The sequence below is a fragment of the Podarcis pityusensis genome (genome assembly GCF_964106645.2).
Source record: "Podarcis pityusensis genome assembly, chromosome: 8".
NCBI lineage: Eukaryota > Metazoa > Chordata > Lepidosauria > Squamata > Lacertidae > Podarcis > Podarcis pityusensis.
This window is the reverse complement of record NC_138033.1, coordinates 46,846,944-46,872,833: the sequence shown is the minus strand read 5'-3', so window position 1 is coordinate 46,872,833 and position 25,890 is coordinate 46,846,944. Positions and strand designations below refer to the sequence as shown.

General features: G+C 42.6%; 2 protein-coding genes across 3 annotated transcripts in view; both read left to right on the top strand.

Annotated features, from left to right (window-relative positions):
- The first annotated feature begins 20 nt into the window (after positions 1–20).
- On the top strand, positions 21–22,195 carry CTCF (CCCTC-binding factor). Of its 2 annotated transcripts, none has more exons than XM_081018349.1 (11): positions 21–150; positions 11,438–12,227; positions 12,814–12,984; positions 14,601–14,734; positions 15,290–15,410; positions 15,957–16,106; positions 16,754–16,914; positions 17,165–17,347; positions 17,870–18,005; positions 19,147–19,311; positions 20,498–22,195. In XM_081018349.1, the coding sequence occupies exons 2-11, from the start codon at positions 11,447–11,449 to the stop codon at positions 20,677–20,679; spliced, it is 2,184 nt and encodes a 727-aa protein (XP_080874475.1). In that variant the 5' UTR covers positions 21–150; positions 11,438–11,446; the 3' UTR covers positions 20,680–22,195. The 2 variants fall into 2 exon arrangements, with proteins under 2 accessions (XP_080874475.1, XP_080874474.1); XM_081018348.1 differs by having other exon boundaries at positions 24–150; positions 11,435–12,227.
- Positions 22,196–24,652: 2,457 nt separating this feature from the next.
- Positions 24,653–25,890, top strand: part of CARMIL2 (capping protein regulator and myosin 1 linker 2) — an 83,804-nt gene continuing 82,566 nt past the window's right edge. The window contains exon 1 of the mRNA XM_081015932.1: positions 24,653–24,968. Coding sequence (XP_080872058.1) covers positions 24,929–24,968 — 40 coding nt within the window. The 5' untranslated portion in view covers positions 24,653–24,928. The remainder of the gene's footprint in view (positions 24,969–25,890) is intronic.

Genomic DNA, 25,890 nt, shown 5'->3' with positions numbered 1-25,890 from the left:
GAGGCGACTGTGGAACGATTAAACCGCGAGCTGGTGCTGGGCGCTGGCGGCGGCCGCTAGCGGCGGGGCAGCGGCAGTAGGAGCTCCGCAGGGCCCGAGCGGGGCGGGGCCCGGGGCAGCAGGGGCGGCCCGGAGGCGCCTCCGGGACAGGTAAGCAGCGCGGGGGGTTTGCAGTCGCTTTCTCCGGCCTCTAGGTGTCACGATGGGGCTCGGGCTGGGACCCGCCGCGGCGCCGCCGATGGGGAGCGGGGCTTTGTCTCCCTCTACCGTCCCCATCGCCCTGATGCCGGCCTGGTACTGCCGCCCATCGGCCTCCCAGAGCAGCGCCTCTGCCGGAACCAGGCCGGGCCTGGATAAATAGACAGAGGCGCGGCTGCTTAGCTCGGCCTTGCCCAACCCGCCGCCGCCTCACCCTCTCCGCCGCTGCCAACCACGGCCTGTTGGAGTGACTCGGTTTTTATTTAACTCGTCCGCCATTATGGAAACGACTAACCCCGGGCGTTCCTGTCCCCGCCAAAAACCTCTGTTCAAAACACCCACCCGCCCGCCTTGATCCTGGCCGAGTCGATTGGGTTCCCCCCCCCCCCGTTTCCCAGCTCCTCCCGAGCCGCCCCCATTAACCTGCGGCCTAATCCTGCCACCTCCCGCCTCTTCTGGCTCGCTTCTCGTTCCGCCCGGTCGCCTCCGCCCCGCGTCGATTCCTGCCCGTCTCCGCTTCTGCTTTTCTCTCCCTCCTCCCCATGCCCGGACGTCCTCGTCCCGTCCCAGCTGACCGTCCCCGGCCTGCTCCGTCCGCGTCCTTTTCCCCCGATGGTCCTGCGTGTCCGCGCTGCCCGTCCCTGCCCGCCTGCTCCCGCCGGCCGCCGCCTCGCTGTGCGCGCTGCGGAGTGAGAGGCGCTGCGAGCTCAAGATCGGGACTCGAGCTCCCTCTTGCAAGGCAGGCTGAGCTGCAGCGCCATGCAGCGCGGGAGAGCGCCAGGCGGGGACGCCCGAGCTCGCTCGCCTTGCCCGCCCGCCCGCCCGCCCGGCCTGGAACCGGGAAGGAGCTCACGCGGGGCTCCCCTTTTCACCTTTACCGGGGAAGGTCCTTTCGTAAAGTTAGGATGGTGTCAAGGAAGGGGGGAGACTTCACGATCTCATTCATACCCCCAGTCATGACTTTGGCCTCGACGCTACCACCTAGCCCTGATTATCTTTGTGCAGATACTATTCTTAAAGGTGGAAAAGAAGTAATACTTTAAGGGAAAGCTCTCAAAAATTGCCAGAAAATTGGGCCACGCAATTCCGGAGGTTGTAGAGATCTTCCTTTATACATCCTCATGTATAATCCAAGAAGGTTTGGGGGAGGGGTATCTCCCAGCCCTGAAGGAGAGAAGTCTATTACTACTTTGACTCTATAGCTTCCTGAAGGTTCTCCTGCGGTTTTATTTTAAGAAAAGAACTCTTTCACAAAGGGAATATACCAGAAATTTGCATATTACTTTATATGCCTTGTTTTAAAATATATTTCTCTGAATATATGCTGTCAATTTAATTTGAGCAGTTGAGAACATGCTTGAGGTTGCTAGTGTGAAATTGGTGGGCCTGTTAGATTTATTTCTCCAAAGTAGGTTAGGGTGAGTGATAGCAAGTTGCCCAAGCAATCCTGGGTAATCTTGACGGATAAGTCATAATTGCATCACACTAGTGAACTGCCTTATAAAATGGGGAGAGGAGGGGTATTGGTCATAGCTAACCAGCTTTGATTCTGACCATTTATTTACAGTTACATGTTCTTTACAGAATGAGGTGGTCCATGAGTGGAGATTTAAGTGAAATAATAGACCCATGCTACTATAATTATATTATGCTAGCCCATAGTTGGTGCAGCATCTTGATGTAGCTAATGCTTCTATGTTGTCAGTGGCCATCATTGCTGTTTTGCTGTAATAGTTAGAATTCTGCTTGATTCCCCGAAAAAATATTCTTTTGGGCTCCCAGTATTGTAGTGATTGTCTGAATAGTCATTCAAACCTAAAGGGTATTCCAAACTAGTATCCCTCACCCACATATATTTTAAAACACAGTTCTAAAGTCTTGCCCATTTGTCATTCGTCTGTCACTTTCTAATGCAAATGAGTCATCTCTAAATAACCACAGTAAGCTGTTTTATAGGTTACATTCTGTTTCTTATTTTACTTTCAAACTTTCCTACCATGAAAACAGGTGGACCTTGTGTGCTCCTTAACTTACTCTTTTGCAGGCTTTGGGCAAGTAGTGTACTGTACAAAGTGGTGCAAGGTAACAAATGAATTTGAGAGGCGGGGAGTAACTTAATCAAGGCTACTCTTACATATTCATGCTAATCTCATGGTGTTAGAGTTGGCTGATACTGGCGGCAGTAGACTCTATTGAGCAAAAGTTAACCTGTTGGGACTAGGCTGCGCTGACATCTGAAAGACATGCCTATGTAACAGTGCACTGTAGTTCCATTTATTTCATTGGGGATTTCAGGACAGATAAAAGAAAGTACTTATTCACATAGCACATAGTTAAACTATGGAGCTGTCTCCCATAGGAGGAAGTGATGGCCACCAACTTGGTTGGCTTTAAAAAAGGATTAAACAAATACATGGAGGTCAAGACCATCATCAACAACTATTAGCCATAATTGCTATGTTGTACCTCCACTGTCAGAGGTAGTATACCAGTTCCTGGGAATTACAGGTAGGCAAAGAGCTGTTGCGCTCATGTCCTACTTGCAAGTTCCCCACAGGAATCTGGTTAGTCATTGTGAGAACAGGATGGTGGACTAGATGAGCCATTGGCCTGATCCAGCAGCATCTTCTTATGTTCTTAGGATTAAATCTTAGCAAATTTCCCCCAGTATCAGATACATTCTTCCTCTAATAGCTTGGTCTTCTGAGCTATAGTTCAGACTTGCCTGTTGTTATGCTCCACCTCCATATACACTATGCCAACAAACTGCTTCTACTTATGTTTTTATCTCCACCTGTGTTGAACTCTCATATATCTGTAAAACTTCCAGAAATCTCCTGGCATATTGAGGCATTCACCTTGGTTTTAGATCTGAATGTATCAATTGATTCTAATGTTGCAGTTGTTGAATTCTCAGCAGTACTGCTAAGGATTAAATGTACCCTTGCTACTTCCGTCAAAACTTGGTATGTTTTATGAAATACAGTGGTACCTTGGGTTACATACGCTTCAGGTTACAGACTCCGCTAACCCAGAAATAGTACCCCGGGTTAAGAACTTTGCTTCAGGATGAGAACAGAAATCGTTCAGCAGCGGCAGCAGGAGGCCCCATTAGCTAAAGTGGTGCTTCAGGTTAAGAACAGTTTTAGGTTAAGAACAGACCTCCAGAATGAATTAAGTTCTTAACCCGAGGTATCACTGTATGGTTGAGCCAGTGGGCAGCAGTTTGGGAATCTGCTTCATAGTTAGGGAACCTGACTTTATTTTCAAAACTTAAGGTTACATTTAATGTGAATTCTTGTACCTGGTGGAATTCATTTATTTTTGTAAATTTCACTTTCCCTACTGTGCCATTACATATAAGTAACTTCCAGTTTGTACATTCAGAGGTGATATTGGACCCAGATAAATATGTAAAATAAGAACCCTGGAGTAGCTTCAATCAGCCTATTTTATTAGCATAGGTGTAATTACAAAATGTGGTGGCCTTTGTAACATGTAGTATAGAACTCAGGATTTTTAGAGTTTGCTCCACCTTTGTAAAATAAATTTCAAGCCCTGTTGATTTAATCCTATAACCACTTAGCTGGGGGTTAACTGCTTTGAACTCAGTGGAACTTAGTTCTGAACTGACATGCATAGACTTTGTTGTTAAGAACATGGAAAGTTGTCTTATATAAAGTCAGATTAGCCTAGTATTGTCTTCTCAGACTGGCAGCAGTTCTTCAGGGTCTCAGGCAGGGGTCTGTCTCATCACTTGCCACCTGATTCCTCTTAACTAGAGATGATAAAGATTGAGCCTAAATCTTTATACTGTACATGCAAAGCAATTGCTCTACAATTGAGGTATGAATACTTCAGTGAAAATGGTTCCACATAAACAAGGGAACCTTTTTGAATCTCACTGCAGTGGAATAGCTTTCCCTCTGGGTACAGTCTTGGAAACTTCTTACTTAACAAGAAAGAGGAAATTTATCTCTGTGTTATCCAAATAGACCTTCTCCATTGCTTGCTGTCAAATGGCTTAAATAGCATCTCACGCACAGCATTTTATGCTTTTATTCATATCTGCAGCTTCTGAGCTCCTGGAGGAAAGCTAGGTAAGGAAAGTGTGATGTTTCTGGACTACAATTTTTTCCATGCCTGGCCATTGGCCATGCTTATTGGGGCTGATGGGAGTTGTAGTCCAGCAACATCCGAAGGGCCAGAGGTTCCCCATACCGTGTGTGTGTGTGTGTGTGTGTCTGTGTGTGTACTCTATCATTGAGTCTGGGGCAACCTCCAGTTGCTTTCAAGCTCCCTGGAACTTAACAATTTTGTTCAGAGTTCATAGATCTTTGTGTTGCTTTCTTGTAAGCAGACGATCTTTCACACTGAAGCCAAAGGGATTTTTTTGCATTGGCTAGAAAGTGAAACAAGGCATCAGCCAGAAGAGTCCAGTTTAGAAGAGGCAAGTGTTGAGGGGTTGAGATCTTTTCCCTCTCTCACCCTCCACTTAACCCAGAAGATGGATTCATAAGCTAGTGTTGGAAAATATTTTTTTTCTGCATATTCTCTGATTAATCCCAATGGTGGGTCACCTTGATACCTTGTTGATTCCCCAGTGTCAAGAAGGAGCATTCATATCAAAAGGGTTGCTCCTAATGGCACCTGATGTATCCTCCAGCTCTTGACAGAAAGATCGTGAGAGAGAAACACTGGTTTTGCCTTTGGCCATGGTTGACTGCTACTGCAAGATCCTTTTCAAAACTCTCTTTAAAATAGAGGAGGAGGGGATGTGGGATTGGAGGAGGCATAGCTGGGTAGAGCTGCTATTTGAAAGCACTCCAGTACTCCCTGCTTCTTTGGAAGCAAAGAAACTACATTAGTGAAAGCTTCTAGGGCAGGGTTTTTATGGAAGAGGAGCTCTCTGACATTCCTGATCAGTTGGAATAAGACTTTGGGGCACAATTTACTGCAAGCTAAGCTAAACAAGGGCTAGTGGGGAAATATACATGCTGGATACTCAGAAATTTTCCAACTCTGGTCTACAGTATGTTGAGTTCTTACATGTGTGTAAAATGACTTAAACATCAACTGAAAGCTCACACATTTGCATACTTTATTTTAAAGCTTTCATACAAGCTTGGGATCTTGGTCACTTACTGGAATATTTCATTAAGACAACAACAACTTTGCACAAGTGAGAGTAACTTCTTTTAACATTGAGTCTTCTGATGGCAGTGTCAAAATGACGGGCGCTCACCAGCTTTGTGTGAGTAAGGATCATAAATGTTCATACATTTATCATTGAAAACCAGGGACAGTTCATATATATGTACAGCTGTGGAATAACATAAAGATATATGACACAGATCTAAATTGAGTGAAATTCTGAATATATCTGCAGCATGTGACTAAGAAAAAATATGTATAAATTCTTAATTAGTTGAGAATCTTGTAAGCTTCAGTGGGCATGTCTGCTATTAGTTAGGCACTGTTTTTCCTGGTGAACTAAATTTACTGCCCTTTAAAAGAATATTATACACTTCAAAAGCCAAGAGAACAGATGTTCTAGGTACTCAATTCTTGGGTTTGAGTAACCGACTCCCAGGTTTTTCTGAAGCTGTCTCTGGAGTGAAATGAGTTACTCATAAGCATTTCTAAAATAGCCTTGGCAGAATCCTTAAAATCAGCATTTGACCTAGCAAAGGTCAAAAATTGCCTTATTCACCTTTGTGATGCTTAACTTGTAAGCCTTCCTGGATCCAACTAATTGTCTATCTAGTCCAGCATCTTATTTACAAAAGTTTTCAACTAAAATTGAAGCTTGAAAACAGGATTAAAGGCAACAGCTCTCCCCTGTAGCAATTGGTGTTTAGAGATATACTGCCCCTGAATAAGATGATTTGACTTAGCTTTCATGATAGGTGTTTCCATGAATTTGGCTAACTTTACTTAAAACCACCTAGGTGGCTATTGTACAATAGTGAATCATTGTCTTCAAGTTGAATCTTTTAAAAAGGTAAAAGAACTTTTTGGAGAAGTATCTTCCATTGATGCAGAATATTTCCCTTTTTAATACTAGCTACTTGGAAATAAATGTTGGAAATTTAGCTCAAGACAGAGGGTGCTGCTTTTAGTAAAAAAACAGTATGAACATTTTTGGGGTAACTAACCTGAGTTTTATTTGTGTGCTTTTTTGTATTTAGGGAACGGCTTTTGTAATAATATGCTCTATCTAACATTCCCTTTGTTGTTAAAGTTGTTAGTAAAGTCTCGTTACTGTCTGCCTCTTTGTTTGCTTGTTTATAATAATCTACATGTAGTGGAGCAAAAACATGTTTGTTGTGAACCTTTAGGTTAACCACTTAATGACATGCATGGTAGGATAATTTTAAAACAGCAGGGTAACATACAAAACTTTCCCTTGAACATGGCTGTTCAGGCATAGAAACTACCGTATTTTTCGCTCTATAAGACGCACCAGACCACAAGACGCACCTAGTTTTTGGAGGAGGAAAACAAGAAAAAAAATATTCTGAATCTCAGAAGCTAGAACAGCAAGAGGGATCGCTGCGCAGTGAAAGCAGCAATCCCTCTTGCTGTTCTGGCTTCTGGGATAGCTGCGCAGCCTGCATTTGCTCCATAAGACGCACACACATTTCTCCTTACTTTTTAGGAGGGGAAAAGTGTGTCTTATAGAGCAAAAAATACAGTAAGCAAGTAGCATTTTCTTTCTTTACCATGTTAAGGAAAATACAGGCTGAGGCAGATTTGGATGCCAGTTATGTTGTAGTCAACAGATAGGAATGATCGCAATTGCATTTTGATTAAATTGCTTCCTCTAAAAGGTGGTACTGTCTTAGCTTTCTGGACCATTGTGTAGCATCAGGAACTTGAGTGTATTCTGTGGATCCAGAGCCTTGTTTGAACTCCCCCCACCGTGATGCAGCTGTCCCATTGAGGGGTTTTTTTAAATTGAAGCTGTCAAGTTCCTTAAATAAATGTTAAGATTGGTATGTGTGGTTTTTTAACATCTGTATACTAGTAAGAACAATAGCTCTGAAGAAAAATGCTACACTTTTCAAAATATCATGCCCTATATTTTTGCAGGCATATTTTAGTAGAGCCAATCCCTCATATTTCAGGCATCTGAAGGCAGCCCTGTTTCAGGAAGCTTTTAATGTGTTCCTTTATTTTGTTGGAAGCCGCCCAGAGTGGCAGGTAGACTACTTGAAATATAAATATTATTTCAAGATAGTGCTTCTTGTCACCTGTCATTTTATAATTTATAATAATGTTTTTCATAAAATTTATATACCACTATTGCTTTAAAAACCAACCAACCAACCTGAAAGCAGTATATAAGTGCTTTAAAAACAGCAATCTTGTGGGGGGGTGGAGAATATGCAGACTTTTAAAAATAAGAAGTACCAGTTTAGTTATTCAAATAGTTTTTATATCAATTAATCTAACCTGTTAATTGGTTCAGTGGTTCCAACCCAACTTCTCATGTTGTAAAAGACAGCTAAACTTTACAGGTTATTCTTAGCAACTTGCTGTGACTCCACTGTAAATCTTAATCGGAGATCCAGAGCAGAACTTGAGTAGGTGTGTTCTGCAATGGCCAAGGCTGGAAACATGGGCTTCTGCTGCAGGTGCGCAGGGTGAGCCAATCCAAATGAACTCTAAAATTCACAGAAGCAAATTAAAAACTGACAGCATGCACTGCAGGCATTCAGACTTTTCTCTTCTGCCATGGTTTTAAAAACAGAAAAATGTTTCAGAATGTCTCCAAAACAATTGATGGCATCTTTTTTTTTTTTAGTGCTTAAAATTGTGCTAAGTGCTATGCAAAAATTATTAAGACAGACAAGTCGGAGGGTAAGGAAAGGAAGAACATTTAGAAAGATGCATAATAATTCACTAATTTTGGATAAAAAGGGTAAAACCTATTTTATGGTTCATAAATGTAATTATTACACTAAAGTGGCAATATGCCTTTATGCAAATTCTAAGTGGGCTGGTTCTCCTATAAGGCCTCACAACTGTAGAAGCTCAAATTGCACATGCTTCCACTTACTGATGCTCAAATTAAATGCTGTGGTGCTTGTTGAAGAATGGTATGTTGTGGCCTTTCCATCAATGCTGCTATTCCTTTTGTTTTAAGGGGGGGGGGGTTGCGCGCGCACAACAGCCCTGATGTAGTTGACCAGAAAGTGAGTCATTGGGTTGTCTCAAAACTTGGTCCTATAGAGGTGACCTTTAGAGCATCAAGCTAACCAAATATTCTCTTTTTTCTGATCTTTTGATTTCTGGATTTCCCCCCTCGTTCCTCCTATGCAGACACATTAGCTGGCCTGCTAGGATATGGAATTATTTATTTTGTGGGGAAGTTTAGGCAAGAGATGTGAGGCTGTCTCAGTGTTGACAAGCAAAGCAACCCACCCACACTGCAAATCATGTGGTCAGCTTCTGGGCAGGGAGACAGGAGAGCTTATTAAGCGCATGCGTTGAATCTCACTGTTAACTGTCATGCAGGCGGATGTAATACTGAGATACTCAGACAGCTGCTGGCAGAAAACAGGAAACTAACTTAAAACCAGTGGGATTCATTGCGTGTCAATTTGTTTTGCATTGCTTTGTTAATTTTCCGTTTCTTAGTTATACTGACACTGAAATCATTATTTTCGCAAAATTTTGGGTGCTGCTGCAGTATCAACAATCACATGGGTCTCTAAAAGTATCTATTATGTTGGAGGAAATGTGAAGTGCATGGACAAGAGCAGTGTTTTCCAAAGGTTAAGTGTGAAGAAGGTAGAAAACATTCCTTATACCTTGTATACTCATCAGGACAATCCTCATCCTACGTCAGCCTCACTTTTGTTACTTTCAAAGAGATGGAATAGATCCCAGGGCCTATTGTAATCCTGTGCAGGATAGTGATGCCTTGCATGTGAGCTAAACACCTAAGCAAGTTAACATATTTAAAGCAAAACAGAAGTTAAGTCATAATCCCTTCTTCACAACACCAGCTACCAAATAGTGGTTCAAAATAGCAGGTTTTTACTCTGCTTCCAGAAGATACTTACTTGCCTTTCAGTGAATGCAGTTGTTTTCTCTCCGAGCTAATCAACATAGGATTTTTTTAGTCTCACCTGCTGTGCAGGCTTGTGGTGATAAAATGGAGAGAAGAGTCATATATACAACCTTGAGCTCCATGGAGGGATAGAAATGTAGTAGCAATAGTAAGTGTTTTAGGTGTGGTTTTCTATTCCAAGCTACATTCCAATACAGTGGTGCCTCGCAAGACGAAATTAATCCGTTCCGCGAGTGTCTTCGTCTAGCGGGGTTTTTTTTGTCTTGCGAAGCAACCCTATTAGCGGATTAGCGCTATTAGCGGTTTAGCGGCTATTAAGGGCTTAGCGGCTTAGCTGCTAAAAGGCGATTAGCGGATTAGAAAAAGGGGGGGGGAGCGAAAAAAAAATCTCAAGACTCACAAGACATTTTCGTCTTGTGAAGCAAGCCCATAGGGAAATTCGTCCTGCGAAACAACTCAAAAACGGAAAACCCTTTCGTCTAGCGGGTTTTCCGTCTTGCGAGGCATTCGTCTTGCGGGGCACCACTGTATATTGTGGGGAACTGGAATGGCTTAAAATGAAACAAAGTGTTGCTAGAAGTTGACTTCCCTGGATCATTTGGTTTGAAAAAAACATTCAACATTTTCATCCTAATACATTACTGTACTACCAGTGGGACAATAAAGCACCCCATTAGCAAATCAGTACAATTTGTGGGTGTCCCAGGTACTTTCTGTACACCTTTTGTATACAGAAAGAAAACACGCTGGTGACACGTTGAACTTGGGGAGCATTGTGTACTACCATGCAGACAAAAATGTCCCAGAAGGACAATCCTGTGTTAATTCTGTAACAAAAAGTACACGGGTGTAATTTAATCCCAAAAGTCTGCATCTGGATTAATTTTAAGTGCTCAATTCTGGGGTTTTTTCATGGCACCACCAGAGTTGTGCTTTTTTAATGGAAGAGGTTGGTTCATTCCTTTAATTTTAATGTTATCATTATGCAACAAATTGCTAGTGTGGGTAGATGAGTGAATGCTGTTCATAGATTTATTTGCAGGATTTCTGTAGTCTTATTAAAAATAACTCTAAAGGTTGACTTCCAGCTTCCAGTTCAGATAAAGACTTTTCTTTCACTCTCTTTTTAAAGAAAGAAAATTCAATGTTCTTAGGTACTCCAACCCTCTGGGGTTAGAATAAGCTAAAGATTTAAATTTATTTTTTTTAAATTTTAACAGATCTCAGATGGGCCTTTCCCCACATGTCAACTGTCTTCTGTTTGCTTCTGCTATGACACTGAACCACCCGCATTTGTGTGGGCTCTTCTTTGTTTCGGCCCTCGTTCTCAGCCTTTTTGCTATTCTCTTCCTGTGAACTATTGACACTTCCACAGCAGCCATTTACTTTGTATTGGCAGTGTCCCAGGCACTCAGTTTTAGGTGTGTATCCATGCAACATTCTGAACATGTTCCACTTTCCCTTCCACTTAGTTGATTTTTCCTGCTTGGGGAAAAGCAACATAAGCACATTAAGAAGGGTATGGTTGCAAAAGCTGGCTGATCCAAAACAAAGTATTCAATATTTGGAGGTTGTGCTTTTCTGACATCCTGTTTTGGGGTTGCTGCCTCATCCCATTTTGGTACATGACAGCACACCTAGACCATTTATTTCCAGGAGCAGCCAGAGCAACTTGCCTTTTCCTTTCACTTTTGACTAATGGCTACTGCTGAAAGTAATGGCGGAGGGATTTCATGGTGTCCCCAGAGACTCTCAATATTTTTAACACTTTTGGGGAGGGACAAAAAATTCAGAAGCAGCTTTGCATTAGCCCAAAAATACTGTATCTGACTCATGGGATGCAGGAGGAAGTAAGAAGTGTAAAATGCATGTATCCTTATAGCGTTATCTTGTTCCCCAAATCCTGAGTTAGAATGAATTACAATTCTTTCTCTTTTTTCACATTATAGGCCTATATCAAGAGTGTGTAAGGAGTTGTATCCATAATATTTGTGAGCAGAGGTCTTTGTTCTGAGCATTTATTTTTTCAGCAAATGCAATGTGTCATTCATTTCTGATCAGATTGCTAAGGTGTGAGAATCTGTCCCCCCATTTCTTGCAAGCTGCTGAAACAACTTCTTAAGTGTAGCTTTTGTCTCTCCCTCTGTTTTCCAGCAGGAAGGTGACATGGAAGGGGAGGCAGTTGAAGCTATTGGCGAAGAGTCTGAAACTTTCATTAAAGGCAAAGAAAGGAAGACCTATCAAAGGCGCCGGGAAGGTGGGCAGGAGGAGGATGCTTGCCCAATGCCACCCAACCAGGCAGATGGGGCTGAAGTGGTACAGGAAGTCAATGCTGGTGTCCAGATGGTCATGATGGAGCAGCTTGATCCAACGCTGCTTCAGATGAAGACGGAGGTCATGGAAGGCACTGTGCAACAGGAAGCTGAGGCTACTGTGGACGACACGCAAATAATAACCCTACAAGTTGTGAATATGGAAGAGCAGCCTATAAACCTGGGCGAGCTCCAACTTGTCCAGGTGCCTGTCCCAGTGTCTGTACCTGTTGCTACCACTTCGGTGGAAGAACTTCAGGGGGCCTACGAAAATGAGGTCTCCAAAGGAGGCCTCCAGGAAGGGGAGCCTATGATCTGCCACACCCTCCCTTTGCCGGAAGGCTTCCAGGTGGTAAAAGTTGGTGCAAATGGTGAGGTGGAGACGCTGGAGCAAGGTGAACTTCAGCCCCAGGAGGATCCTAATTGGCAGAAAGACCCAGACTATCAGCCCCCAGCCAAAAAGACAAAGAAAACCAAAAAAAGCAAACTTCGTTATACTGAGGAGGGAAAAGATGTGGACGTGTCTGTATACGACTTTGAAGAGGAGCAACAGGAGGGCTTGTTGTCAGAGGTCAATGCGGAGAAGGTGGTGGGCAACATGAAGCCCCCCAAGCCAACAAAAATTAAAAAGAAAGGTACATGGGACTTTGGATTTGGGGAGCAGAAGGGGGGCATCTTCAGTATCTGTTCTGGATAGGAATTACTGCTCTCTTCCTGAATACATCATCATATTAGAGCAAAGAGACTTGCCAGCCTTGAAACCCAGATATGTTTTGATAGGAGACTTGACTGTCTTTGATACCTCATTGTGGCCTGTTGAGATCAAGAAAGGGTTTTTGTCCCCACTTCTTTAAAGAATCTGGTGTTGCCTTCCATGAAGATTTAAATACAGGGGTGATGGATGGATTTCAGGGTGTGAATTATCTAGTTTTCCCTCAGATCAGTGTTACCCAGAGTTGTGGAGTTGCCTCCTTAATTAATTTGTTTGATCTACTTCTATTGGTTTTATTAATGCTATCCCCTGATTTAATCTGATATGGTATACTTTGTCCCCTTTGGATAGGTGCCTTGAAATTGGAAGTGGGGTGGAAGAAAAAGATGAGGATCCTGCCTCAAAGTGGGGTCTTTGAACTGGATTTGCCTGTGTGGTGCTCCAGGTCATTTATGCATATAGAAGGGTTGCTATTTTAAGACTGCTAAAGAGGCTTGCTTTCTGGACAGGAGTGAAGAAGACATTCCAGTGTGAACTGTGCAGTTACACTTGCCCACGCCGTTCAAACCTGGACCGTCACATGAAAAGCCACACAGATGAGAGGCCGCACAAGTGCCATCTTTGTGGCAGAGCTTTCCGGACAGTCACATTGCTGAGAAATCACCTCAACACTCACACAGGTACTTTAAAGGGAAAGGGTGACCTCTGTTTCTTTTGGGGGCCACATTCACTCAGGGTTAGTGTATCGGAGGCTGCATGCTGGAGCCAGTGATGGATGGAGCCAGACACAAGGGTTCTGGATTAATTGATCCAGAATGAGAATTACGGTACCGTGCTTCAATTTTCACAGTGACTACCTCATGCTAGAGTCCCTACACTTAGGCAAGTCTATTCAGGAGTAAGTGCTGTTGGGTGTAAAGGGATGATGCATGAATAAGTATGCAGTGAATTATTATTTTTAAGTACAACAGACCAATATATCCAATGTTTTAGAAACCTAATGAAAGCAATTCCTTTCTGACTAAACAAACAAACAAACAAACAAACAAAAACATACACTGCAGATGCCAGAAACCTAGCAATTTGTTCTCAGGCTTTCACCGAGCCATACGACCAGGAAAAATGTTTTTTAAAAGCTTTATATTTCTCAGATAAAATGCTGCCCCTTCCAGCTTTTCTGACACTGCATATAAAAAGAGGGGAAAGACTGTAAAAAGCCAAGAAAAACAAGGAAGAATGTTTCTAATGTGATGGAAGAATGGGACTGCTTCAGGCAAGTTTCCCATCTGTGGTTTAGGTGATGCTGCCAACCCATAAGCATTTTTTCTGGCACCTGCCTCTTGGTTTGTGGGAGCTACAGACTCAAGCCATCCTTGTGCTAATATTGGTCCACCAGTAATTTTAGATTCTGTGATAAGAGAGGCCAGTGTCATGATTAAATCTACTGAATAAGCAAACAGGGCTGTATTTAATGTTAGTTCTGCTTGGAGAATACCCATTGAAATTGAAAGATGTGACTGAATTACACCCGTTAATTTCATTAGGTATACTCTTGAGTAGAACTTTGTTAGCCAAAACTCATACCGGTATATGCAAAAAGACCTGAATGGATTTTTATGGTGAATCTTATTGTGTCTTAACTGAACACTAGGCTTGGGGTTGCAGAAGGGAGGTTGAGGCTCATAGGAATGGGGGAAGAATTTGACACTGAAACGACAGACTGGATTCTTTTTCAATCTGGACATCTCAGCATTTCAGATGTCCCAACCAGTCCTTGTCCTAGAGGCCATATCATACTTTGAAGTTTCCTTTTTTTGCCCAAGAGGGCTGGAAACTTCCTTTTGAAACACTGAGAATTACTGGCTTCATTACTGTTAACACCAACCTGCATAGTTTTGATCACCCCACAAAGTCCAGAACATAACTTCCAATAAAGCAGAAGCATAATTGAAATAAAAATGCCTTGCATCAATTGCTTCTCTGTGGAACAGTCACATTCCTTACCATGTCATTGGGTGGTAGGGATTGGGTTTTTTCCTAGTTGGGATGCTATAGAAAACAAGTCTTACTTGACCACATGTACCATACTTAGCTTTTTCAAGCATTCAGACCCTTAGCATGATGGCATCAGTGTACTTAATAATAATAATCAGTCTTTTAAAATAGAGATTTTCTTGCCCATTTTTGATGCACCTTTAAATTAAGAAGGCAAACCTATTCCCTACAGTTGAAGCCAATATCTGTTTAGACTTTTTAATATATATATATATATATATTTGTCTCTGGGATCTCTCAGGTACTCGTCCTCACAAGTGCCCTGACTGTGACATGGCCTTTGTGACAAGTGGCGAGTTAGTTCGGCATCGCCGCTACAAACACACCCACGAGAAGCCATTCAAGTGTTCCATGTGTGACTATGCCAGCGTGGAGGTACGTTTTGAATCCAGTTTTCCAGTAGTAGTAGTAGGTAGCCCATACCCACTTAACTACCAGTATTATCCTGTCTCCATGCCCCCCCCCCCCACATTTGAGGTTTTGGGTTTTTTTTAATGGATATGGAGTTAATAAAGCCTGTGTCATATTGTTTGTTTCTTGACCATATATTTAGTGTGCCTAAATAGACAGGTAACTTGCATCTTATGCAAGGGTTCGGTTATGGGCGTCCACATGTAAATGCAAAAACTTGTATAGCCAGGTGCCCCTGGAACTCCCCCCCCCCCCAAAAAAATGCTGTTTCTGGTTTTGTAGGGGAGGTCTGTTGCCCCAGAGTGGAAATATCAAAAATGACATTGGCAGGCCATAAGCAGCTGTTTGGCTCCCAGAAAGCTTTTAGCCCCATAGCCATTCTGTTTTCTGTATGTCTCATCTTACAATTCAAGAAATGCAAAAGGTAAAAATAGCACTGATTCTTTTATGAAAAGACAGTGAATGCAAAGCCCTTTCTCCTTATGGTACAAATCCCATCCTGGTATTCTTAACTTACAGGTGAGCAAGTTGAAACGCCACATTCGCTCTCACACTGGAGAGCGGCCATTCCAGTGCAGCTTGTGCAGCTACGCCAGCAGGGACACTTACAAACTGAAGAGGCACATGAGGACCCATTCTGGTACATATTTTGCAGCGGTGGCACAGAGGCACTGGAAGTTCTGTGCACACTGCTCCTTTGGCATGTAGAAGCTGTGTGCAATTTCTGCATAATCTCAGAAACTGGGGGGTGGGGGCTGTCTGACTTAATATTCTAGTGGCTTTTCTTAAAGGCTGCTATGACCATTGTCACTGCTTGGATCAGCATTTCAAGAAGTGGGATTCCTTACAGACGTTTTTTAAAATTTGTACAGTACTTGCTTTTTTTGCAGACTGTTAGGGAAGTGTAATAACCTCTAACTGAACACTAAACTTGAAGTTCCCTGACAGCAGCTTCAAACAGCGATGGATATTTTGTAATTGGGAGAGAAGGAGATATTGGCACTCAACCACAGATCATTGTATCTGCCATGCAGCATTTGAGAGATCTCTCTTCTTTGCATTCTTTGCCCCATAATTTGACTTTGATTGAGGGGATGCTGTCTCTCCAAGCCCACCCCTCAGGTCCTTTGATAGTTTACTGCCTGCAAATGAGCCTCTCTTGCTAACTGCTCCTCTCTTCTGAAAGGTGAGAAGCCCTACGAGTGTTACATTTGCCACGCTCGCTTCACCCAGAGTGGGACTATGAAGATGCACATCCTGCAGAAGCACACAGAGAATGTGGCCAAGTTTCATTGCCCTCACTGTGACACTGTTATTGCACGGAAGAGTGACTTGGGTGAGTGCCATGAGGCTTGAGGTTGAGGTACCAGATTCTAGTAAAAGAGGTGGTGATCATACTTCTCAGAGGAAAGGCTAGTTGGTTGGTCAACTAATATTAGTTTGATGGTCTAGAGAAAAGTTTGAAGGCTGCTAAAGCTATGCAGGTCTGGCCCTGCAAAAATTGCCTTGTTGAGAGATTGCCTGAAAACCACATATAAGCTGTTTTTTGCTCCTCAGAAGTAATACAGTGTATAAATGCAGTTACTTGATTGCCTTTGAGGGTCTGATTTTCTTTCTATTTGGTTATGAGGGCCACATAACTACTTGCTAAAGTAGGAGCTTAGAATATAATAAGCCTAGCAAATATCAGATTCCAGAACTCTAAAATTCCATGTGTGCAATAACAGATTTATATTTTTAATCCCACCGTACCTTGAAGGCTCAGAACAAAGTAGCAATGCTATTCAGAAAAACAAATACAGAGGACATGGAGTCTTAGATACTGTGGGCTAAAATATTTATCTTAGCATAACAGGGCAGGAATTTGCCCATTCAGCTGAGCATTAATATAATCTCTAGGGAGTAAGCATGAGCACCTTGATGTATTCCACAGGCTATGCAGTAAAAGCAGAGCACTCTATGTGGCCTGTTTCTCTTTACCAGGTGTCCATTTGCGGAAGCAGCATTCCTACATTGAGCAGGGCAAGAAGTGTCGTTACTGTGATGCTGTATTCCATGAGCGGTATGCACTCATCCAGCATCAGAAATCTCACAAGAACGAGAAGCGTTTCAAGTGTGACCAGTGTGACTATGCATGTCGACAGGTGAAGAATATGTAAATGTTTAAGAATGGTCGGGTGAGGCACACAGATCAGGTGGGGGAGGATGCAAAATAATAAAGTGGGATAATGTAGACCGACACAGTGCCCACCAGATGTTGAATTACAACTCACATCAGCATGTTTGCAGCTGATGGGAGTTGTGGTCCAAGAACATTTGGAGGGCACCAGGTTGCCTACTCCTGCCCTGGAGTTATCCCCCACCCCTGCTGACTTGGTTCTTGGTTCCTTCTAGGAACGGCACATGATTATGCACAAGCGAACCCACACTGGAGAAAAGCCTTATGCCTGTAGCCATTGCGATAAGACCTTCCGCCAGAAGCAGCTGCTTGACATGCACTTCAAACGCTACCACGATCCAAACTTTGTTCCGGCTGCCTTCGTTTGCTCCAAGTGTGGCAAAACATTCACACGCCGTGTAAGTGATTGGGGGCAAGGTTGCTGCATGAAGCAGGGCGTAAGACTGGTGCCTGAGATAATAAGTTGAGCACTAATAGATCTTCCAGCTTCCTTGATGCTTGATGTTCTATATTGCTAACTGCCTTGGTGAGGTCAAACAGATATACGAAAAAAGCCATCCCCATATGGCATTTTGCTGGGTGTGTATCCCTTTCAAAATGGTAACTTGTCATGGGAGGGGCTGCAAAACCTAAATACACTTGCTGATTCCTGTTCTCTCTTTGGAGTTATGTCAAGCATACGAATGCTGGTCTGTATGTTCTCTTTGGGTGGGATTATTGGGAGAAGTAAAGTGTACCAATTAAAATTTGGCTCATCATCGCAGCGTACCTCTGATGTTGGGGCTTAGCCCCAGTTTTGGCAAATAAGATCATTTTTTTCGTTTGGGGGATAAATCGGGGTGTGTGTGTCATGCTTGGATTCAAGTGCTGTAATTCAATACAGCCAAATTCTTAACATTCACCTGGCTTTTTCTAATCAGAACACCATGGCCAGACATGCAGATAACTGCACAGGCCCTGATGGAGTCGAAGGAGAAAATGGAGGGGAGCCTAAGAAGGGGAAACGTGGGCGAAAGAGAAAGATGCGCTCTAAGAAAGAGGACTCCTCTGATAGTGGTAAGAACTGTAAGCTTCTCTCTGAATCAGCTGTGACATCCTCACCTTGCTTATATGCTCAAGTCTCTGCATTATATTCTCATGCAGCTCTATAGTTACCAAGCCTTGCATGTCGCTCATAACAAATATCTTGCCAATGGTCACTTAAGCACTACTAGCTGCAATTTTTCTTGCAGCTATAGAGTATAGGGCAGTATAAACATGTAATAAATAATAATAATGGCAACATCCAAGCTTTTGGCTTCCAAATTTGTTTTGCCTACCACCTGGCACACCACAACAGGTCTAAATCTTGGGTGTGAATGAGTATGTTAGTGTTAAGCTGCCAAGAAAGGGCAGTAGAGGTGATATTTTCCCTCCCTTTGAGCTGGCTCATCACCTGTTTTATGTACAGCCTATATAGGATCATAGAATTGTAGAGTTGGAAGGGACCCAAGTGTCATCTAGTCCAACCCCTTGCAATGCCGTTCTGTTCCAAGTCAAGGTGGGGGGTGCTGGAAGGTGCCTCCAAGTGCAAAGCAGGGGAGTCATTTCTAATATGCAGTTCAGTGGGGAAGGCACTTCTTTGCAAGATAAATATATAGAAGACCCAAACCAGATGCTAAGTGTGTACGCATCTGTACACTTGCTTGTAGTGGTCACAGGACAGCTCAGTGAGTGGAAGTGAGAAGACACATGGACAAAAGGCACCAGGAATCTTTTGAAGCAGATCTGGAAGATTTTAAGAGGAGGACGGGGTAAAGTTAATAGGGAAGTCGTTAGAGTGCCTTGAAGTTCAGTATCCCACACATAATGATGAAATTCCTTAGGAGGCAATTTATTTATTTGCAATATGTTTTTTTAAAAACAATAATAAAACAAAATTCTGCTTCTTCATTCCACTGAAGAGCATTCTGAATAGCTAATAAAAAGAAATTTCTTGCTTCCACCCCACCCCCAGCACACATGTACAGTCAAAAATCCTCCCCTCCCATTTCATTGTGGAGAGGTGTACTGACATCTTCAAAGTTCCAAATTTCATTCATTCCTGATTAAAACCTGAAATGGCAATACTGCCTATGGGGAGCATAATAGCTGTTCCCATTTTGCTGTTTTCATTGATAGATGCCCTGATTTAATTTTCTTTTTTTCAATATTGAAGAGGAAAATGCAGAGCCAGAATTGGATGATAATGAAGAAGAAGAGGAGACGGCGGTTGAAATAGAGGCTGAACCGGAAGTGGAACCTGTGGTTCCAGCACCACCACCAGCTAAGAAGCGAAGAGGAAGGCCGCCAGGCAAAGCCAATCAACCAAAACAGCCCCAGCGTAAGTCCTGGGTCATGGAAGAAAGGAAGATTGTGCATAGGTGGTTTTTTTTGGGGGGGCGGGTTGCAAGTTTTTGCAAGGTGCATTATAATAGAGACAAATATGACTGGCAATCAGTGGGAAATCGGATATCATCACATAACATATTTTCAATAATATTTGCTACCATAAAGGTCTAGAAACTTGTGAGGGGCAGAGTACTCCCAGAGTCTTGGGAATCTGCACAAAATACTAGATTCTTGGTGAAGCATTTGCACATGTAGGGTCAAGTTGGCTAGTTCTTAACACTCTGCTCAACTAAGATTGAACTTGCATGACCAAATCTAATTGGTCAGTCTCCCTGAATTGGATGTTTATGAGCATCTTGGTATTGTTAATGGCTGAACTCTTGTTCAGATTTCTAGAAATTTCAGAAATTGGGGGTTGGAACAGAAACATTTATGAAACCAAGATGCCGTACATTCCATCTCAGGAGGTAATGAAAACCTCTTCTCAGAAGCTTGTGCAGCCCCAGGAAAAAAGACCGTAACTCAGTGAACAGCACATTCCTTGCATGCAGATGATCCCAGTTCAGTTGCTGACATGTCCAAGTAGGGCTGGGGAATCAATCCCCGCTCCAAAACCCTAGACAGCCCCTGCCAGTAAGTGTAATAATAATAATTAAATAATTTAATACCCTGCCCCATCTGACTGGGTCAGAAGGACCAATGGCCTGATTTGATAAAAGTCAGCTTTCTATGATGACTGTGAATTTTTATAACCTTAGGCAGTCAGCCTAAAAAAAAATTATTCTTCCTCTCCAAATGCAACTTAAAGATGTGTGAGTAATACATGTCAGAGTACATTTCCTGTGATGGCATTCCATGGGCAGGACTCAGCTGTATATTCATGCTCAGTCTGACACACATTTTCCCTCTCCCTGCAGCCATCAAAAACATACCAATTTGAAGCCACATTGGTCAGAGACCAATTTTGCCATCACTCTTGGAATTGTTAAAATTAGAGAGGCCTTAGCTAGTCACTGTTGTCCAGCTATGAGTTTGTCCAATTCTCCGCCACATACTGCACTGCCAGAGAATCACAGCATATACACAGCCTTAGCTATTGTTATTGTGCCTAGTGTTGAGATACTGTGAAGTGGTATCCCCAGAGAGAGTCTGACTTTTACCCCGTTCTTATTTGATAGCAACAGCAATCATTCAGGTGGAAGACCAGAACACTGGTGCAATTGAAAACATTATAGTGGAAGTCAAGAAGGAGCCTGAAGCAGAGACTGTAGCAGCTACAGCAGGAGCTCAGCCAGCTGCGGTGGAAGCACCCAATGGAGACCTCACCCCAGAGATGATTCTAAGCATGATGGACCGGTGATGGAGGAAGAGTTATGCTCTTGACTGAACTGGCCTGGGCTCTTTTGAAGCGGCTCGATCCCTTTTATTTTTATTTTCCTTTTTACCTTATTTTTGGCTTTGGGAAATGCATCATTTTTAGACCATTTTACCAAACAACTCGGGAAACAAAACTTCAAATGATGTTAGAAAGTGATTTGCCTAGAACTCTCTCTGTTTAATGTTAGCCTATAACCGGATCATGGAACGTGGGGATGTTTTTGAGTCCCCAGGGGTCTCCTGCAGGTCGCTGGATCCAGTTAACTCTGGACTGCATTGTAGTGACAGGCCACGGACAGCCTTTGCACGTAACGTGGAAAACATGGAAGCCCGGACTCGAGCCCACACTAACTGCTCTGGATCTGCTTTCGCGTTCCTTGAAGCCCTCTGGCCTCATTTTGCTCTATAGAGGTTTTTAAATGTAAATGCAGAACTCAGGAGGGTTGTAAAACTTTTATTGCATTTTAGTTTTTGCTTTCCCCCCTCACCCACCCACCAACTCCACCCTTCCACTGACTGGCTCTGCGTCAGCAATGTAGGTTTGGCATGCTCCAGCTGGTGTCTTTCCTCCCAGATGCTTTGCTTTCTGCAGGGCATCTCTGTAATGATCAAGCTTGTAAATAACTTTTTTTTACATTTTAATCTTTTTTTCCATTTAATTAAGAGGTTTGTGGGGGGAATGCAGTTTAAAGAAGAGAACCCTGTTATTTTAAACCAGTGGTAGCTAACATGGTGCCCTCTAGATGTTGCTCGATTACGGTTCCCCTCATCTCTGACCATTGTCTCTGGCACTGATGGGAGTTGGAGTCAGACAGCATTTGGAGAACTGCAAGTTCCCCACCCCTGTTTTAAAACTTACAAAAATGAATTATGCAGGAATTGGTCCCGAATTAAATATTGGAACCTATCAAATTAGTGGAAGAGTGCTAGCCAAGTGTAATGATAGAACTCCACACCCCATTTCCGTTTCTAAATATATAGACTTGGTCTTGAAACGTGTCACTTAAACTCCCTTTTGAGTTTCAGGTTTTCACAACTCAATTTTCTTTGCTCACTTTTTTGTGTTTATGAATTCTGTGTTGAAAGCCAAGGTGTTAATTTGTATAGGGCTTCCCAGCCCTTGAAACCTAGGGCAAGAAATCATACTAGGTCATTAATTAAAAGATTTGGGATTTTTAATTATAAAGAAGAATAATGTGAAAATACAAAATGATGCCTGTATATGAACCATCACATGTTAAAACTACGTAAGCTTTTTATAGAGCCTCAGTCTTGCTGATTTCAAAAAGAATTTTCTTCTATGTATCGCTTTTAAGAGAGCTATCAGGTTAGCTATCTGATTCTAGGTTGATGCATTTTTGTACTTAGCTGTACTGTGTGATATTTTTCATTATTTTAGGAAACCAACATGAGATAAAATGTTATAAAAATACATAATGGGGTTTGGACTCTGGGAAGGAGAATATACTGCTGTACAGCTAATAAATAATAATGATGAACCTGTGTGCATGCTTTCTGCCTCCTTGGAACCTGAAGAAGTTGTGTGAAAAATAGGATGGAACAAGTTTATAATCACTTTTAAGTGAAGGGGGAGTGAATACATGTTGCCTTTTTCCCATTAAAGAAGAATGGAATTTCCTATATATCATAACTATTATTTACTGCATATGCATTTTAATCACACAGCACACAGTTAATGGCACCTTTGGCATTTTCATGCATTGTATTAATGGGCCATGCACATCACTTCTACAAAAGATGCTTAAAATGTACTTGCAAATTGGAATCCATCCACAAGATTCTGAGTTCTTCTCTTCCATTTTCTTTCAAGCATAGTCTACCTAACAATATCAAATGTAAGGCCAATTTTCATCCAAACGTAGCCTGCTGACTCTCTCCTCAAGGGGCAGGGGGATGGCACACCTGCTCCCAGTTTGCTATGGCAGGAGGAATATTGCTTTCCGCAATGGGGATTGGAGGAGGCTGTGCATTGCCAAAGAACAAAGGGGTGGGGAAGTAGTGAAAAAGCTTTATGGAATGGCAGGATATAGCTGAAGGGGGAGTAATAAGCAGCATAGCTGTTATACTGGACTTTGGCGTTTCCAGAGTGCTTTTCCCAGTTGCTGAAGTGCTTCTCATGCATTCTCAGAAATGTTTGTGACAATTGGTGATGTTGGCCAATATCAGAGCTGAGCTATACTACTAACAACACTTTCTGGGTTGTACCAATTAAGATACGTGCATTTTTAATACATCTGTTCTAAAAAAGTGTGGGCTCCAGCACATAGAAAATCAGCTTATCAAGGGCTGAGGTTCTAGGTAGTACTTTTCATGAATAGCTATTAACATGGCAAAGAAAGATGTGCTGTGGACAGCCAGTCTTATCTCATAGTGGGTACATGTAAAAATTTTCTCTTGCACAAGGGTACACAAATGTTCCCACTAACTAGCTCAGTAAAGTGTGAGATGTAGCCTGCAAGTAAACATGCAAACTCCATATTTCCATAGAAAAATATACAGTAACTTGCTTGGGATGACAATAAAGTTATTGAATCATCTATTTCCATGCTCTTTACAAAGACAAATCATTTATTGAATGCTGCATTCATAGATTAATGTGTATCTCTGAATTTGTCATTAAATGTTAATTGGGCCTGCGCAACTTGTGGCACACACGCTCACACTATGATGTAGGGTTTGATAAACCAGTTTTTGCTTCCTAGAAACTTCAAAAATGGATGGTGTAGTCTTGTGTTCAGTTTAGGAACATAAAATTTTGCTGGAGCAGACTAGCCTAGTATCCCATTTCCCCAAATAGACAACCATTGGTTGTTGGTTTTATTCTATTTTAAAGCCCCTGGGTTAGCTGCCTTGGATTGTATAATAGAAGTTGGAATAGAAATATTTTAAATTTAGAAATAAACACATGCTACTGGGAAGTTCATAAGGATATGAAGGGCTCTTGCAGTTTTGATTCCCAGATATTCAGTATTCAAAGGCCATTCAACCAGGAGGGCTCCATTTAGCCATCATTACTTCTAATAGTGAACTTGGGTGAGTGCCAACAGGTATGAGGCCATGGAGAAGCGGGATTATCAACTGCTTAGAGCAGGGGTAGGCAACCTAAGGCCCAGGGGCCGGATGCAGCCCAATCGCTTTCTCAATCTGGCCCGCAGATGGCCTGGGAATCAGCGTGTTTTTACATGAGTAGAATGTGTCCTTTTATTTAAAATGCGTTGTGGGGCATAGGAATTAGTTCATTCCCCCCCCCCCCAAATATAGTCCAGCCCACCACATGGTCTGAGGGACGGCTGAAGAAGGTTGCTGACCCCTGGCTTAGAGGAAGCTAGAAATACGCTGATTTAAAATAACAGTAACCAGGGGACTAAAAACTAGCCCAACGGGTTGAGCATGCTTAGTAGAAACAACATTTAGTGTTGGAAAGGAAAAATGAGGGCCCAGGAGAGGAATGCCCTGCCTGAATTCCTTCTAATGTAAAACATCCTCAAGAAGCATGTGGTTCACTGCATTTTTTGAACACGAAGAGGAGCACTAAAGCTAGAAGTTGATAATAAATTTTGTTGCAGGTTCAGTTAGTCATTACTATTGATCAGGGATTTGAAACCTGTTGTCCTCTATATATTATTTAATTCTCAACAACCAAGGCCAGCAGCTAGGAATAGTAAGATAGTAAATCAAACAACAACTGGAGGGCCACTGCTTTCCCTTTTGTGAAATAGATGCACTTACATATAATGAATTTGTCTAATCAGTTTGTTAGCTCACTGTTTTTGCTGGTCCAACAGTAAATAGTGGCAGCCTTCAGTTTGCTCTCAGGCTGTTAAAACTAGAGAATAATCTTTAGTGCTTATTGCCCAAATAATCTTTAGTGCTTATTGCCCAAGTTCTGCAGGACTTTTCCTCAGCTGGGCCAGTTTCACACAATGCTGTTAGCTCCTTGGATACATTACAGAACAGGCAAGAGCTCACCCTGGTACTCAGTGCTGTGCTCAACTAATTTGCTTTTTTTTACTTTTGCCCGCTGCCTGTTTTCTTATTCAGTATGTTTTGAGGTGGGTGGGAGACAGGAAGAGGCACCCTGAGGTGAAGAGGAGGAGGTAGGAAGCACGGCAGCTGCCGCCTTGTTAGTAACCTGCTTAAACTGCTTAAACAAGTGTTCATTCTGATGCTTTTGCAGAAGGCCAGGCTTCTGCTCGAGCAGGATCCAGAAGATGGCTGCCTCTTTCAAGGAGATTCCTGCAGAACTGCATGGTACGTAAAAGGTTTGCCATGGAAGGAAAGGCCAAGAGACCTTTATGGTCATCTTGGTTCTGGATGTCATTTTTGATAGTGGGGTGCTTTTGTGGGAAACTTGCCTCCATTTCTTCAATGTCTCTCCGTTTACAGATTAAATTCTAGGCCAGAGATTTGAGCTCTAATTCTGGCTTTGGGACTGAGATGTTAGTTTTGATAATGTTTTATGGTGATGGAGGGAAAGGGGGAGCAACCAAACAGAGGTGCTTTAAACTCGTAATTTTCAGAAATATGACTTCAGATGCCTTAGGTGTACTTGGTTAGCAGCAATTTTTCTACACTCATGAGGGTTGGAGCTGCACCTTAAAAATAAAATGGGACACCAAAAATTAAAATAGAGCTGGGCCTTGTAGCCTGTCATCTAGCACTTCCCCTCCAACTGCTTCCATATATAGATGATCAAACAGAAAGAACCTAGAAGGCCTAAAAGAAGGCCCACAAGAGCTACTGTACTTTAAAATCTCAGAGCAATCTTGCCTGAACAGAAACTCTTCTGCTGCAGTTTAATAAGCAGTAGCTGACAAGCTTCACAAGGCCTGAGAGTTTAATTAACGGCCCGGTGTATCAACTCCCTTTGACTGGCAATGGTTAGCACTGCCTTTAAAAGCAAAAATTGGATACTCTGGTTTCTCTCCAGATCATATAAATCTTTCACCTTTTAGAAACAAAAATTGCCACGAGCTACAACAGAATTACATTTTTCAGCAGCCAATGTATTTTCCTCAGGTGCCTACCTAGTGGTTGGTTAGGTTGGCCCCACAAAATTGTGAAGAAAGATGGAGAGAACTGGCGATTGCCAAGGTAGCAAGAGACAATTTGTGTGTGCCGATACAGCTCCTTGCCAAGGGCACAAGGGAGCCTATGTACGTCTCTGATGTTA

Bases quoted from the DNA above. Each gene is read 5' to 3' on its own strand.
- CTCF (XM_081018349.1), top strand. From the start codon at position 11,447: ATGGAAGGGGAGGCAGTTGAAGCTATTGGCGAAGAGTCTGAAACTTTC. The intron at 12,228-12,813 runs GTACATGGGACT...CTTTCTGGACAG, and splicing joins AACAAAAATTAAAAAGAAAG to GAGTGAAGAAGACATTCCAG. The intron at 17,348-17,869 runs GTAAGTGATTGG...TTTTCTAATCAG, and splicing joins GCAAAACATTCACACGCCGT to AACACCATGGCCAGACATGC.